The sequence below is a fragment of the Charadrius vociferus genome, unplaced genomic scaffold (assembly GCF_000708025.1).
Source record: "Charadrius vociferus isolate BGI_N301 unplaced genomic scaffold, ASM70802v2 scaffold1401, whole genome shotgun sequence".
Lineage (NCBI taxonomy): Eukaryota > Metazoa > Chordata > Aves > Charadriiformes > Charadriidae > Charadrius > Charadrius vociferus.
This window is the reverse complement of record NW_009646898.1, coordinates 30,226-46,900: the sequence shown is the minus strand read 5'-3', so window position 1 is coordinate 46,900 and position 16,675 is coordinate 30,226. Positions and strand designations below refer to the sequence as shown.

At 39.4% G+C, this 16,675-nt stretch overlaps 1 protein-coding gene across 1 annotated transcript; it reads left to right on the top strand.

Moving 5' to 3' along the window:
• The first annotated feature begins 3,724 nt into the window (after nt 1-3,724).
• Nucleotides 3,725-8,699, top strand: COMMD6 (COMM domain containing 6). Its single transcript, XM_009894449.1, has 7 exons — nt 3,725-3,764; nt 3,823-3,881; nt 4,473-4,538; nt 4,685-4,761; nt 6,101-6,269; nt 7,440-7,592; nt 8,649-8,699. Exons 1-7 carry the CDS (start codon nt 3,725-3,727, stop codon nt 8,697-8,699), a joined length of 615 nt encoding a protein of 204 aa, XP_009892751.1.
• The last annotated feature ends 7,976 nt before the right edge of the window (nt 8,700-16,675 follow it).

The window sequence follows — 16,675 nt, the reverse complement described above, 5'->3', positions numbered from 1 at the left end:
ACAGCAGGAACACACCACTTCCCGGCCTCGGGGCCTCCCTGACCGCTTCGTCCCACCACCACTCTCCACAGACTGCAGCTGCCCGACACAGCACTTTGCATGGGGCCTTGTGTCTTCAGATGTGGACGCTTGGACAAGGTTTTTCATAGAATGGTTTGGGTTGGAAGGGACTATAAAGATCATCGAGTTCCAACCCCTCTGCCATGGGCAGGGACACCTCCCACTAGACCAGGTTGCTCAAAGCCCCATCCAACCTGGCCTTGAACACTTCCAGGGATGGGGCATCCACAATTTCCCTGGGCAACCTGTTCCAGTGCCCCACCACCCTCACAGTCAAGAATTTCTTCCTAATACCTGATCTAAATCTACTGTCTTGCAGTTTGAAGCCATTCCCCCTTGTCCTATCACTACATGCCCTTGAAAAAGCCCCTCTCCAGCTTTCTTGTTGGCCCCCTTCAGATGCTCGAAGGCTTTCCCTGGAGCCTTCTCTTCTCCAGGCTGAACAACCCCAACTCTCTCAGCCTGTCCTCATAGGAGAGGTGCTCTAGCCCTCTGACCATCTTCATGGCCCTCCTCTGAACCCGCTCCAACAGGCCAATGTCCTTCTTATTTTGGGGGCTCCAGAGGTCGACACAGTATTCCAAGTGGGATCGCACCAAAGCGGAGTAGAGGGGCAGAATCACCTCCCTCAGTGTGCTGGCCACACTTCTTCTGATGCAACCAGGATGCAGTTGGCTTTCTGGGCTGTAAGCGCATATTGTGGGCTCATGTTGAGCTTCCCATCAACGAATACATCGCAAGTCCTTCTCCTTAGGGCTGCTCTCAATCCATTCTCCACCGAGCCTGCAGAAGCCCACGAGCTGGACCTCCAGGCCAGCCCAGCATGTGCCCAGAAAGACCGTGGGCAGCAGGAAGTAGGTGTTTGAGCATGCACGTACATCAAGGGTGAAAAGAGAGGGTGCAGGAAAGATGGAAACTGCCAGTTTACAGGCAAACCAGAGTCCCATGAGAGAAGGAAGTAGTACAACGTGAGCAAACGCTGTTCCTAGGTACTGTAGAGATGGGAATACCAACATGCTAGACAGCCAGAAAAGTAGGCTGTTGGAGATACCATACAGTTGAGGGACTGGAGAAACCAGTTAACAGATAGACTTTCTCCCATTGGCCTGAAGAGTTTTTTGAAGAACGTGGTATAGTTCTTTGGAGTGTTGATGCAAATTACGCCCCATCCTGTAAATGTTAAGTTTATGAAATGGAGTAAATTACCTAATGATGTTTTTATTTTATTTTACACCATTATCACTTAGCAGGACTACAGTGATACTACGTACCTGTGCGTGAAGCTTCTGTATTGACCTATCAACAACACTGTAGTGTATCTCTTCAGCAATCTGGTCTATTTGTAGCTCATGAGATTTGTCTTCTAGTTTCTATTCTGAGTTTCTCCGCATACTAAGTTCTCAGCTCTCACCTAGCTAAGAAACGGGCCTGTACTGTCAGATCACTATCACAGTCTGCATCTACCTTCCTCTGCCATGAAAAGCTTCATAGAGTACACTTACAGAAGGCAGAATTTTCCAGAGACACAGTTTAATTCTGTGGATGGGCAGACAAGCTGAAATCACTATATGTTTCACCACCTTCTATTCCAAATTCAAAGACCTAAATGCATGTTTACATGTTGACGAAAATAATCCCAGAATAACTCCAAATTTCAGCAATTGATCCTGTAATTATCAAACCACCAAGATATTCAGCTTCACATCTCTCTCCAGATCTTGGAGAAAGAATTAAAAGTAACATAAGTATTAGTCATACTGCTGAAGGCACTACTAAGAGACTTGATGAAATTGTAATATAAAACAATATGTAAAATTCTCTAGATAACAAAGCATCTAATAGTTACCAAAGTCAAGAACAAAGAGATTGTTACATCAAGTCCTTGTATCACAGACAGATGTTACTAGTACGTATATTGATAGTGTTTTGACAATCATGAGGTCATGAAAACACATACTACTTAAAAACATTTGCACACTTAATTAGATACTTTAGAAGGGAGAGGCCAGGATCAGACAGACTATAAATGTATAAAGCTCATAAAGACACACCATGTTCCATAATAATTACTCTTTTCCTGAAGTATCTTCTAAATTCTTTCATTAACGTTTATTGAAAATACATAATTTTAAACTAGCAAGCACTACTGCATGACAAGTTATGTTTCACTACTCTGTCACAGAGTCTTACAATAGATCTACTGAGACTGTAGCATTACAATATAGAAAAAAAAAGAGCTAAAAACAAATGTAAAACTGGTTTACTAGAGAAATCTAAGAACATTTGCTGCTTTTAAAAGGTGAAACTGGTGAAGGACCAGTGTTGTTTTAGGGCTCCAGCCATACCCCAAAGTTACTTCAGTAAGTTCAGCACGCAAAGCTTATTGAACATGGTTCTAGCTGCAGTTTTACAATAAATGGCCGTTTTTCCATTAAACCGAAGACATAGTTTAGCTACACAAATCAACCATGAACTGCAGAGTTTATTTGCAAGTGTACAGCCTGATTCCACAACACACCTGTATAAGTACAGTCAGCCCGTGTATCCGTTCAATACACCACATGTGTTGTGTGCACACAACAGTGCATGATTTACGTACCTGAGACCGTAACTACGAGCACCAAGAAAACCTTGATGCCAGTTAACAATAAACCGGGTAAACAACTTGTTGCACAAACCAGGTGTGACTTGAACTACCGCTTCTGAAAGCCTCCCCAAATGATTCTCACACCAGTGCCATTTCCCAAGCCAACTCTACCGTAAACACCCTCACAGGGGCCTGCGGTGGGAGGGCACTGCTAGCCTGAGGTGAAGCAGAGCTAGGCCCCGGCCTGTTGGGCCCTGAGCCACCATCTGCAGACGACCTTTTCCACCCGCTGCTTGCAGACCCAACAGTCTCTTAAAACGCGGCCGTAGTTTAACTTGTATCCATTTAAGAAGCGATTTCCTTCGAGAAGGCCGACACCTCCTCCCGCACCCGACGGGCCTCACACCCACCCAGCGTCGAGGCGGGGAACGCAGCCCCACGCGCGCGGGCAGGCCCCGCCCGGGGCGCGGCGCTATGGCTGCCGGTTCTGTGGCCGTGCTTGCGCGGGCGCTGGAGGCGCTGGGTGAGGGGGTAGAGAGGGGTCGAGAGGGGTCCCCGGTGTGGGCTGAGGGGGACCCGGGCCTACCCAGGCCCGCGGGATGGGGTGTGGGGAGGAGCGCTTCCCCCTCCCGAGGGCTTAGCCGGGGGCCCTCCCGTAGAGCCACCTCACCCCAGGGCCCGGCGCCATCCGTTCCCGCTGGCGAAGGCTTGTGGTGGGCCAGCGGGGGGCTTTCTGGGCTGTCCGCGGGCCGTTGGGGGCTTCGCTGCCGGGACGCGGCATGGATGAGGCAGCGTAGCCTTCGGGAGAGCTGTGGTACTGTGCTGCTGGTGCCAGAGGGCAGCCTTGGGCGTGCGCGGCCTCCCGGTGTGCCGAGGGACTTGGTGCGCATACTGCCCCAGAGGGTCGGGAGAGTTATTCAGGGCCGTCAAACTGTGCAATTGCATAGACTCAGTCTGGGACTTCTGAGACCTTATGGAGTCGCTCATAGTAGGCTTTATTTGAGACGCAGAGCACGTTATGTTAATGCAATTCAGGACAAGCTCCCCTAAAGAAAGCTGTGTTTTTAAGGTAAATGCATGCATGGTGACCTAGGAATTCTTCAGAGAGAGGTTAGATGTATTATGATAACACTTGTAAGTATTTGCTTGTGATGACTACTGCTTGTGTTTTTCAGATGTTGGTGGTGCAGCAGCTAAGATTAATTTAATACCTCAAGACTTTTTTGCAGAACTGGTAAGTAGGACAATAAATGGGGTGTGGAAGGACTTCTGGCACTCTTTGATTCTAGGAAACCTTTTTGTTTAAGCTCTTCTGTTTTTTATCTGTTGCTAAGCGAATCTTACGTATGTGGTAGGTTAGATTTACATGACTCATAAAATGGACCAGTCCGCTAAGAGCAATGAGATTGCTTTAAATTTATGTTTTTATCACAGAAGACACTTAAAAATGTTTTGCTTTTCATCTAAATGAGATATCAAGCTAGCTTGCTAGAAAACATTCAGCTTGTTTACTGTAGTGTGCACTTGAACGGGATGACAGTTCGAGTAGTATGAAAATGGTGTATTAAGTAGGAATATCTAGTGAGGTGGTAACTAAAAAGTCTTAACTGAGTTTATTTGCTTTTCTTGGATTTGATGTAACTTTAAAATCAGTAATTTCAATTACTTTATTCTTCACTCTGCATTTGAAGCATCTTCCTGTTACCCATTTTTGTATTAACCAGTTTTCTTTTTTTGTTTTTTTAATCTCCAAGTATTCAAACTAGCTTTGTCTTGTATATTAAAATATGCATTAAGAATGTTTTCAAACTTACTTTGCTTACAGTGTGAACAAATAATTCAGCATTTGAACCATAAGATCCCAGGTGTAAATACAGCTGAACTGTGTCAGGTAAGTTTACAAGTATATTAGCTGTATATGCTGTAAAGGATAGATTCCCCAAGTCATTTTTTGTGTGTATATATATATACACAAAGAGGTTTTTATTAATGCATAATTTATTATTATTTGTAATTGTTTGAACATTCTGTTTCTAGAGAATTCAAACATCTGGAATTGAGATTAATGTTGGTGACCTGGCAAAAATAGCTAACATTATTTCTTTCCTGTTTAGGTAAGCACAAAATAATTTACTTTGCCTTATGTCTTATTTCCCTCCGACCCAACTTAATAGTGGTATTAGAAAGTGACATCAAACGGGGGTATAAAATGAACTGATTTAGGAAAAAGGCAAAAGTTTGTAACTCTCAGTACACAAAAAAGAACTTCTGGGCTTAGTCGATGTTCTTAAAATTGTGTAGTTAATTAATATGTAGTCTCACTGTTTGTAATAACAAAAAAAAAATCCTGAAGAGAGGAAAAGGTTCTAAGATCCTGTCTGCAAGCTTTAGAACTAATGGCAAAATAAAAGAGGAAGTTAAGCGCAGTTCTAAAGCTAAGCCAGCTGGGCCTGTGCCTGGAAGAAGTTTATTCTCAAAACTTCTTTTTTTTTTTTTCGTAGAGATTAGAAACCAGCATTTTTTCCTGTTTGAAGGGCACACAGTTTTATAATGTGGAACTTTACAAAGATAGAGTTTTTAGGTAGCATTTTCAACTGTTGTTTTGCTGTAAGTTTTTCTATTTTCAGAGCGATAAAATTTTAAAGATCTTGCTTGTACTTTTAGTATGTAGTATTTAAACACTTTACGTAACATTAATGTGACTGAAGAAAATATACCAGTAGAAATTTAACGTACTACTTTTTTCCTCTATAAAATATAAGCCCTTAAATTATATTAGACCATACTACTTGGAGGACCAACTCTTTTTCTCTTTTAATTAATGTCTCTAAAAGAGGAGTGGATCTGCATGAACAAAACTAGTGTGTGATTTTTTTTTTTTTTAATTTTTTTTGACCTGTTTCTGTCGAGGAAATTGAGGTGCAATTTTCCTCTAGACTTGCTGCCATTTTAGTTGAGTGTTTATTGCATCATTTGACTTCTGTTAGTAGCAATTATGCCATTACCTAGAGGTCCTTACTTGCCTTTTGGTGATACTTAAATTACCTCTCCTAAATGTTTAATTAAACTGCTTTGCTTCTAAAGTAATAATGTTGTTTAACCACTCTGTGCACACATCTTTCACTGAATTATGTTTTTTTTCAGTTGCAACAGTACTTGGAGGCTGTGATTATTTTTGTTTTAATGTTGTGTGTTGTGCAAACCCAGCAAAGCTTCGTCTCTGCGTATTAAGATACATTAAAAGTCAAGTGATGTTGTTTTTTGCATGTGGATACAAAGGATTAGTGAAATAGTCTGGGGGGAAAAATAATCACAGTCTACCTAATTATTGTAACTTATATAGACACATAAAGCAGAAATAAAAAAAAAAATGCCTATTTGGGGTGAAGTGAGACATTTTATTAAATTTGTGGAGAATAGAATTGATGCGGTATTGTTTGGATATACCTACAGCACAGCAGCCAGAAACAATCTCTCTACGGAGGAACTCGTTGCCACCTTGGGCGATGCAATCAGTGTGCTGCCAAAACATGCAGTTCAAGTTATTTGTCACATATGGAACGAGCAGGGCACGTCCGTTAGCGTCTCAGAAGATGCAACAAATATGGCCACAGTGGGGCAGGTAACTTAATGATAAAGTGCACTTGAGCGAACTATTATCTTTTCAGAAATGTTGGTGCTTCATTGTGTATGTTGTTTTGTCAAGCACGTGGTGATATCTTGACTGCCTAAAGCTTTCCTCTCTCTATATATATGTTGCCAAATGTCTATCCAGGTAAAGAAGCACATACAATAAAAGTTGTCGAACTGCTGAACAGCTTCCTAATATTGTTTGGATGATAAATGCACATTTCATACCTTTTTAAAAATTAGTGCTTCATAGTACTATTAGGGAAGGTGAGTGGCAGTCAGCGTGGCAGACAATTGTATTAGAGGTTTATGCAAATCTGTTTTAAATATAAGTTAAATTATTCTTTAGAGTTGATAACACCAGCACTTAATTGTTTTATTCTTTGTCTCCCTTAAGTTTAAACTTTTTAAAACATACTTTCTGTCAATTTCAGGTGTGCCTTTTTTTTTCCTTTTTTTAAAAAATAGCAGAGTGTATTTGCATTTTAAGATCTCTTATTCTAACAATAGCTTAAAAGAGTATAGAATTAGGAGAAAAAAAAAACAACCCCAAAATACCCCCACAAAACAAAAACCCAAAAAAACTTTGAGGCTTGATAGTAAGCTTCTAAAGGCTGTCTTCACTTAATTCAAGAGTTTTCCCTATCATAAAAAGGCTAAAAATGATAACTTACCTGTCTGAAATTTATTTATGGTATACTTTCATTTACCTAAAAATACAGTTATGAAATGCCTTAGATTTTTTCCATTATTGCAGTTATAAAATTTTTGTGTACTGACTGAGGTTTTTCTCATGTTTCCACTTGATTTAGAAACTTCTAAAAAAACATGAAAAAAGCATGAATGACACAGAAGCCAGGGGAACTCTGGCTCAAGTTCCTCTTACCAGAACTTTAAATAGACTGTACTTGACTCTTGACAGTGCTTGAATAAGGAAAATAGATTAAGTAAAATAATTTACTACATTGCTTATTTTTTCACTATGAAAAGGAAGGGCAGGTCATTTTGTATTCACAATAATATCTGAATGTGTGTGTTTGTTTCCCATTTGGGTAGGAGCTCTAGATGTCCTATATTGTCTATAAAACATCCATCCAACAGAATAGCAATGGTAGGTTAGATCTTTCTTTAACACTGTTTCCAATTATTTTCTTCTTTGTAGTTTGTAGATATTAAATGGAAACTGGGAGTTGCGATGAGCTCTGACACCTGCAGGTCTCTGAAGTATCCTTATGTTACAGTGACGCTAAAAGTGGCAGACCCTTCAGGACAAATAACAGAGAAATCTTTTGAAATGACGATCCCACAGTTCAAGGTCTGTGATCGGTGTTACTAGATTCAGTCTCTTAAAAACAGCAGCGACATTGTTGTGAAGGAGCAACTGTATACTGTGATGCATACGGTTCTGTTGCTTATTTACTAATGAAGTCATTCAAAGATGAAGCATTAAATAATTATTTAAAACACTGAAGCTAAATACTTATTTCATAGCATTTAGTTCTACATCACTTATCCAAAAATGTTAATTTAGCAGTAATTAATTGGTTTTCTTACAAATAAGCTAACAACTGAAGATGTTAAGACTTGGATCTGTCTTGTCAGCTGTCACTCTGCCTTGTTAGAAATGGATGGAATATTCTAAATCTATGGAACTGTTCCGCAGCCTCAAAATCTAAAACTTGGGTTGAGCCTGACATATGCTAATAATTAGGAATGGAGGTTAGTCTGCTTTGTCACCACTGGCTGTTAATTGCTATGCCTTCATCTGTGAACTTATGTAACTTTATTTAATTTTACATAAATGTGGCACTTCTGTTGTCATTCCTGTTTAAAGGGCGAATACATCACCTAGAATATCATACAAGCTTCCGAATAAATAAATTCTTGGAGTTGGATTGGCAGGCATTTGAGAAGGATATTCTGAATCCTTCTGTTATGAAATGTTGTATTCATTCTGGTTGAAACCTATTTAATAATTTGCTGTTCAACTGCTATAAGAAATGGATGCTATACTTGAGAAGCCTGGAGCTGAAATAATCAGCTGGGACTAGAAACAGTTGCGTGAGAAGGTTTTTGGTGTTTGTTTTGTTGTGGTGTGAGAGCTACTTTTTATTTTTCTTTCATAGCATCTTCTCCTATTAATAGGCAAACCCATGCAAATAAGGCATCACCTGTGTAGATTTAATAGTGAATGTGCCCACATTGCCAAGCAGCCCACTAAAAGGAAAACAGACACTTTCAGTTCAAGCTGCAAATTGTAACTGGAGGAAAGAGGGAATGTGAGAAATATGGATTGTGACTTCTGTCTAACGTGCTACAGTTTGAGCTTTTCTTCAGGCAACTGAGATTTATCTTAACTCTTGCTTTTTAGAACTTCTTCAAACAGTTCAAGGAAATGGCGGCTGTTCTTGAAACAGTTTGAAGAAAACTCCTGTACACCAAAATCTGGGATAGACTTACATCAAGTAAACTTTCCTGTCTGCACAGGGAATAAAGTGCCATTGTTCAGCAAGGTATGTATCCTTGTCTTTTCGACAGGTATTTGTCAGCATCATCCTTGCTTTGCTGTGAAGATTTCTTCGCTTTAGAGTACTTGAAGCCAACTCTGCAGTGTTTGTGAAAATGTGTTCAGCTTTGTTCATCCTGATAAACTGAAGATCAGGATGTGTATGGAGAAGCATCAATGTAGACTTTCTAATATCCAAGAATAAGAAACTACACATTTAACTCTGGAGTGCGGGAACACACCCGAAAGTCTTGACTGGGAAGATACTGAGAGAAGTGCAAATCCCATGTTAACACTCTTGTCTGTAAAAATGAGGTGTGCTTGGACTCAATATTAAGTATAAGGAGTACATGAAGTTACACATAACAAGCATACAGTTATTCTTGAAGAACAGTAATGTTGAGTAGTTAGTTGCAGGTATTTGCAGACCTGGCTTCCGGTCGTCTTTTAATAACTGGAGAATGTACGTGTCCTAATAGTTTATTTATTTCAAATACTTCTTTCCCACCACCTAGGCTTATAAAAACTGAGTTAATGCATTAAGATGTTCTGAAGACCTAAAATTTATTCTCTGAAATGAAGCCCAGAGGCTAATTTTAAATAAAGGCAGAAAGGTGAATTTAATTCAAAAGCTTTTTAATATATTTTTGCCTTTGCATTTAATCCAACTCTCATCTGCGGCACTCTGCTTGATGTTTTGATCAGCAGTCTGCTTTGTGATTAAATTAAAATATTGGTGTAGTTGCCTCACTCCAAGCTCTGAACTAGAAGAGTCAAGAGGAAACTTGAAAATTCAGGCTGGAGTGTTAGCCAAGCATGCCAGAGAAAGCACCACACTACAAGTCAACAAGAGATCTTTGCCTGTTGTATTCTGTGGCAAGAGTCCACTGGACTGTGTTGTGTATGCTCATTTTCAGAGAATGTCCTAACCAGCAAAATTTTGACTTTGATTCTGAAGAATGGGTGCGTTTCTGAAGGGGGAGTGATATATCCAGTGTGCTTGCGTGTTCGCTTTGTTTTTTCTGGTTTTCCATAAACAAAACACAAACTGCCAAGCATAGTGGGATGTAATAAAAATAATACTGTTACATTTAAAGATGTGCTGGTGGTGTAGTAGAGCAAGTAAACCTGAAGAGAGCCAATTCAGACGGGTAAGCAGACTGAAGTTTATGCTGTAACTTCAGAATTGTAGAGACTGAGAAACGGCTTTGCTGGGACAGATCCTCAAGTGATTTCAGGCTGCCTTAAATGAGAACATCTACCCTTCTAACCCACTTAATTATTTTTTTATTAACTTTTTTAGAAGCTGGCTGAAAGTCATTGACACAGGTTAGGCCTGCTTTTTTTGTCATGAAAATAAACTGCAGCACATTACTGCTGCATACTGCAATCCTTTCAATAAAGCAAGATACACCCCCACTATTTGGGCATTATGCATGGTGCATAAAAACAGTAATTGGAGTTACTTAGAAGCCCAAGTAAGTGAAACAATGCTGGCTTTAACAAAAGATAGTAAAAGTTTTGGGCTGTGGCCATTGATGTGGATGATATTTCCTTTGTGCTGCTGAAGTCCGAGGTGTTTGCTTTGTGGCTGGGGAAAGCAGATTGCTCTTTTCTGGGGCCCTCTCAGTGGTCACAAAATGGTCTCAGGAACAGATTTCCTGTTTGCCTTCTGGCTTGTCTGTCTGCAAGGGCTCAGGGCTGAACATAGTGCAAAAAAAAAATAAATATTCTTTCTGTGAGTGGAAAAGTGATGCGAGCAGCTGATTTTTTTTTAATTATTATTTTTTTTATTTTTTAATTTGCAGAAGTGGGGGTGTGAGACTGCTATAACTGGAAAACATTGTCATGCTTTGGCTTAATGAATTAATTGGTTTACATCAATGCAAGAGTTCCAGAAAAAGAATGTGGGGTGGCTTTTTTTTTTTTTAGTTATTAAAGCTGGAGCCTTACAAATACTTTCCATTTGTTCTAATGTACTTAAGTTCTTCATATAGCTAGAAATGTTTGTGCCTTCATTGGAACTGGATGGAAAAAAAATATTAATCATGTCCTAACTTCTAGATAAAACGATTTAGTAGATACTGGAAGGTAATAAAGAAACTTTCAGTTACCATTTTTGGTTGATCCATGAGCAAGAGGAGAAAGTTTGCAGCCTTTGGAAAGTCTAAATTACATTTTGTCAAGTCAAATATTCTAGAAATATTAATGAATATTTTTGAAATGTCCCTGAACTCCAGCATGTTGTAACTCTGTCTGGAAGATGCCTGGGCATGTGTGCTATACCAGCACAACTGTCTGAGAATTTTCAGAAGTGTTTATGGACATCTAGGAGATGTGATTTAAAAGTTGGCTATGTACTTAAACTTCTGAGACTTGTCCTGATAACTATCAGAAGGAACTCCTATACTGAGTAATGGAAGAATTAAGTACTTTATTAAAAAACCAAAAAACAACTAAAAAACTAACAGTTTTCAGGGTAGCAAAATTAACATGTTCAAACAAGCTGTTGAATTGTTTGTCTATACGTGCAGAAACCAGATCTTTTTCAAGAGAATCAGGAGTCCTTGCATGTTGCTATTTCTACTTGTTGATTGATACGAAATTGTATAATACGAATATTTTTGTAAGTCCACAAACAGTCATTAAACATATAGGTAACAAAGGTAAAGATGGTCTGTATTTTGTTTTAAGCCTGCTGCATGAAAGTCTGTCTCATAAATACTATAATGGGTAAAGTTCAGGACAGGACTATGACTAAACTTCTTTGCTTATTAAATTAGGATGAAGTTCAGACATACTCAGTCTTTCTCTGTGATGGGCTACCAAGGAGCTGAGGGATAACTGCAGGCTGCAAGGAATATTTGTATCAATTACTTACAGCTAGACAAAACGTTGTATTGAACCAGGAAAAGACAGAAGACATATGAGACTAATGAGATCTTGCAGGAAATTGCATTCAAGTGGTTTTCTTTCCTTAACTGTATTTAGAAGACAAGTAAACGATTTTTCTTTTCAACATTTGTCTGGAACAGAGCAAGAGGAAGGAAAAGAGGAAAAAAGGGTCTTACGCAGTAAACAAACCCAAGGGAGGCAATAATGAAAGCATCTCCTGCCAATGACTGTCATCTTCACCACCACATGACTTTGTTTTTTTTGCATTAGTTTCAAACACACCAGCCCACTTGCAGAAAGCTATTTTGTAGAAAAATGGAGAAAGGCCCACAGAAAGAGTGCAAAAATGGCTGAAGTAATTTTTGTGCACTACAGTTTTATATATTTAGCTTCTGCACACTTTGGTCTAGTCATGGCCAAAGTAAAGGGAGTGTCTCTGTTAGCTTGTTCCCACTGCCACAAAATTATACTGCCTTTCTTTAACCTCATTTTAAAGGTATGTAACCTTGTTCACTGTGAGGCTGCCTAACCCCCTTTATTTTTTACCTTCCTGTTGTTACGGCTTTGCACTCTACCTGAACACCTGAAGGTATGTTAGCTTGGACCAATTGAAAACAAAGGTAGAGAAATGATAAATTTGAGGAAGAATCAAGTTGTTTCTTCTTCCTGCTTGCCCTCTTCCCTGTAATATTTGAATGTTTTATTACCCTCTTAACTGGGGGTATAATGAGAGCGTAATTTCCAGTCCTTTGCAGAGGCATGCAGCGTTCTTCTATTTAGCCCTTGTGGGTACTAGAATAATGTACAAAGGTGCCTGGGTCACTTAATCTACTTGCCACAAAAAATGCCCCATCTTTGAAGAACCTGTACAACAGGGGGAGGCACTTAAAATGCAGCAGCCTCTATCTTATCCAGTACGTTGTGGTTGATCACAGTCATGCTCATTTACAGGACAGTTTTTTTTGTAAAACATTGTATGACTGTTGGTTGGGCTGCTAGCTTACTGGGCATTCACTTAATTAGGAAGTCGGATCTGTGCAGGTTATTACATGACATAATGAGTGCCTTGACCTGGGTTGAGCTTGCATGGTATGCTGCTACAGTCCTCCCTTCCTGAGGCTTGGTAACCTCATAATCGACTGGGTTCGCTTGCCACCTTGCATTTTTGGCCAAATGATGGTAGCTTTACTTTTGCTTCTGTTGTACAGCACTGTCCATACGTACTCACCCAGTTCTGCTTGAGCTGCTCATAGGAAGCGTTCCTGTTGGAGGGCTGATGCTCGGCACTCCTACCCAGTCCTGGATGCTTTGAAAGACTTCCCGACTCTTGCTTCCATGGCTTTTTCTGAAGGATGGTGGAGAAACGACCTACCATTTGAACCGAGTTACTGGCGTATGTCTGTCTGTTAGTTATTTATGACTTTGTGTCACTGAGGAAGTAAGGAAGCTGAAATTAGTCTTCTCTGACAAGACAGCAATTTTAGTGTTTCTAGGTTTCCTCCTCCTGTGCTGCATTTTCCTCCTATGGCTAATTACGGTCTAGCTGCCTTACCTGTGGGAACAATTTCTGTCCAATATGTGTCAGTGCCATAGTTACCAAGTACTCCGTTAGTGTTTACATTATAAATACTGTTATATTTATAAATTGGAAATTTCACTGTCAGTTTTATACTTCACATATTGAGCTTTGGAACAGTAAGCTTTAATATGTGTATTAAAAAAGGAGAATTCTATTATTTCATACAATAAATTTCTGTGCTATATAGTGTCTTAAGAGGAATTTGTCATAACATTGGTCACCAGGTGGCACTCCTACATACAGTCTTGATATATGGCAATCCTTTGAGAGCATGTCTCACAGTGGGATAAGGACTTCTGGTTTCCTCCCCTGAGTAGCTTATATCTGGAACTGTACCAATTTGCATAACCACAACTTCCATCCTACTTCTTACACTGTAGGGAAGTACTCTACACTCATCTTTTTTTAATAATTAACACAGAAGTTAAAGATTTTGAGTGACATAAACAACATTCAGCATTTTAATAACAGAATATATACAGTACATTGTGTATTTGCAGTAGGTTAAATCAGTAATTTAATTATACTAACCTTTCTGCATTATGAATTGCTCTTTAAATAGTACCATGATATGTTTCTATTGGGGCCTATTCTTGTTTTACATTTTTTTCCCTGTTTACACATCTCATAGATTTTTCTAGATCTGTATCTTGTTCCTAGAATAAGCGTTTGCATTTCTCTAGCCAAGGTTTTCATGCAGTTTAACCACTCTCAAATCCTTCTTCTGTATTTTGTTATGCAGCCTAGTTTTCACTGTCTTTACGCCAAGCTTAGGAATACACTTTTCTGCCACTGAAAGTGGCCTGTTGCTTAATTACACTGTGAATTACCCCTGAATCTGAAAAAACAATGTTCTGATGTTCTTGGTACTGCTGAAGCTGCAAAGAATTTTTATGTTGCCCATTAAATGGGAGCAGAATGTCATCACTACTGTGTCTTAGGCAGGTTACAGTTCTTTTTAAAAAATATACTCATCTGAGAGCTTGGCCACTTTAAAGCAAGACAGGCTTCCTTCCCAGTCATGCTTCTGAACCGGCAAGTACCGGATGCTGCAACCACACGTGAAGCTTGAAAGGAGTGTTAAAGTTTACATTTAAAATGAGGAGAGGAACGTAAGAGCGTGTCCCGCGTGAATCACTGGTGTGCTGTGCAATGCTGCTTCTCACAATTGGGAATGTGTGAAGATGAGAGATGCTCAGCAGTCGACATTGTCAAGACAACAGATGTTGATTTACCTAGGAGAGAGTCAAGGACAATGAGAAAGAGGATTAAGGGGTTTCCATCTGTTCTTTTTTTTTTTTTTGGCAGCTATGCTGGCACCATTCTTGGTATTGTGCTGGGACAACAAGTGCCCTGTTGTTCACGGTAAGCTGTACCTTCTCTTACCAGACATACAGTACTGAGTTGTGAAATTGCAGTAACGTTTTCATAGAGATACACTGTTGAAGTCTTAATGGTATTTGCATTTTTCTCTTGAACAAATATAATTTGTGACCTTTGAAGCTGAAGTACTCTTGCCTTCCAAAGCATCTCTACTCTGCATTATTTCTGCTGTGCTCTACTACAGATCTGCTAACCTTTCTAGCCTGTGGTTCATCCTTTGGAATAATATATTTGTGGAATAATATCAAGATGTTCCTTTTGACTTTGGCAATGACAAGACATCCTGTCTTAGTTTCCATTATGGAGAGCAGGAGGGGACCGGGATCTCTTCCATATCAGAAAAAGAGGTAGAGGTAGTGGGCACTGTTATGGAGAGAAGCAGACTCCAGCAGTCGCAGTACTCTCTTTTTCCTCATTTTTTTTTTCTCTTCTTTGTATGTTAACTGCACTGGTCGGGGAAATAGTAGGGAAGTAAATGTCTCCTTTATATAAAAGCAGAAATAATTGGGAATGTGGAAGTTCTCGTTGCAGAAGTTGCTCTATCTCCTGCAGTAACTAGCTTTGCAACTGGCCTGAGCTACTAACAGCAACTAACCAAACTCTGTATTATCTCAAGAAGAGGGATTTTAGTAAGCTGATCTGATACCGTTTTTTTGGGGGAGAAACCTTAAAAAAAACCAACCAAACCAAACCCACCAAATTGCAAATATTCCCACCTGGAAAGATGCTATGATCACACGTAAGCACACAGGACTGGAGATTAAAACTTTGTTTTAAACAAAAAGCATTGTTGTTCTTCACCGGATTCAAAGTCTGCTGTGCCAGAAAGTTTCATGGGATGACTGTTACATGAAAAAAATGACAAAAATAAGAATGTTCCACAATCAAATGCTTCTTTGAAAAGAAATATAACAATCCAATGCATTGCCTGCCTTAATCACTGCTACATTAAATTTAAGTTATTCAGTCCCCTGAACACAAGACATAAAATGTGGTGGGTCGCCTTAAGTTCGAGAGAATTTCTCGCGAGGGATTATTCGCTTACGATCTTCGCTCATTCCAGTTCCCCTAAATCTGTTTTGGAGGGGTTCTTATTGGCAGAACAAATTATAATCTGTCATTACGATCAAAAAAGATTAGTGCCATTTGAGATGGAAAGGAGAAAAAACAAACCACCCAACCTGCCCATCAGATGAATTTTTCATCATTTTTATTGTGTACAAACTGCAGCGAGTGTCTCCTGCTATTGACATGTCTCTACAAGACTGATATGTCTTACTCAAACCCTTGGCATTACATTTTAAACTGTAATAACCTTTATACATCCTGCAAAATACACCATTTTCATTATTTCTAGTGATGTTTTTACACACTTACTAGAGGAGGCACCAGAGTTTCTCTAGCAGCTGAAGTTTAAAGCCTTGGTAGTGTGCCCAGTCTACTGAACTGACTTTCTAATACTTCAATTGTATTTCCAAAAGTTAATTAATTGGAGTCTTCAAATAAGACTGGGTAGTTTAAATCAGTAAAATATTTTCTAAAGTAAAAATATCTGTATCTCAGATCTTACTAAAAGGCAATCTGAGAGTAAAATAAAATTTGACTAGTTAAAAATAATGCAAACAGGGTAGTGGACCTTGAAATCCCAGAGATTTAAGTGACAGCGTTCTTCGAAAAGCAATAGGATGAGAAGCAATCACAGCTAAAGGGAGTGTTACTAAAATAAAGTACTCTAGTCCAAGGTGGCTGAAGTTATGCATAAATTATGGGATTGTAAAGTCAAGTCTACAGCTTCTCTAACAACTTCTTATTTTTTCTGTGATTAAAATTGTGGCTAGAAAGCTTAAGGGGATGGATAATTACTCACAATTACCAACTTGATCACGTGAGGTGCCGAGGTCTCTCCGCTCCTGAAGAAATTACCAAGAACTGTGGTTGCTTTCCATTTTGCGGGTTGAAATCCTGTAACACTGAAGATGAATTAATGATCCAGAGATGATAGATGAAATGGCTGCTGTGGTGCCATGTGCAGAAA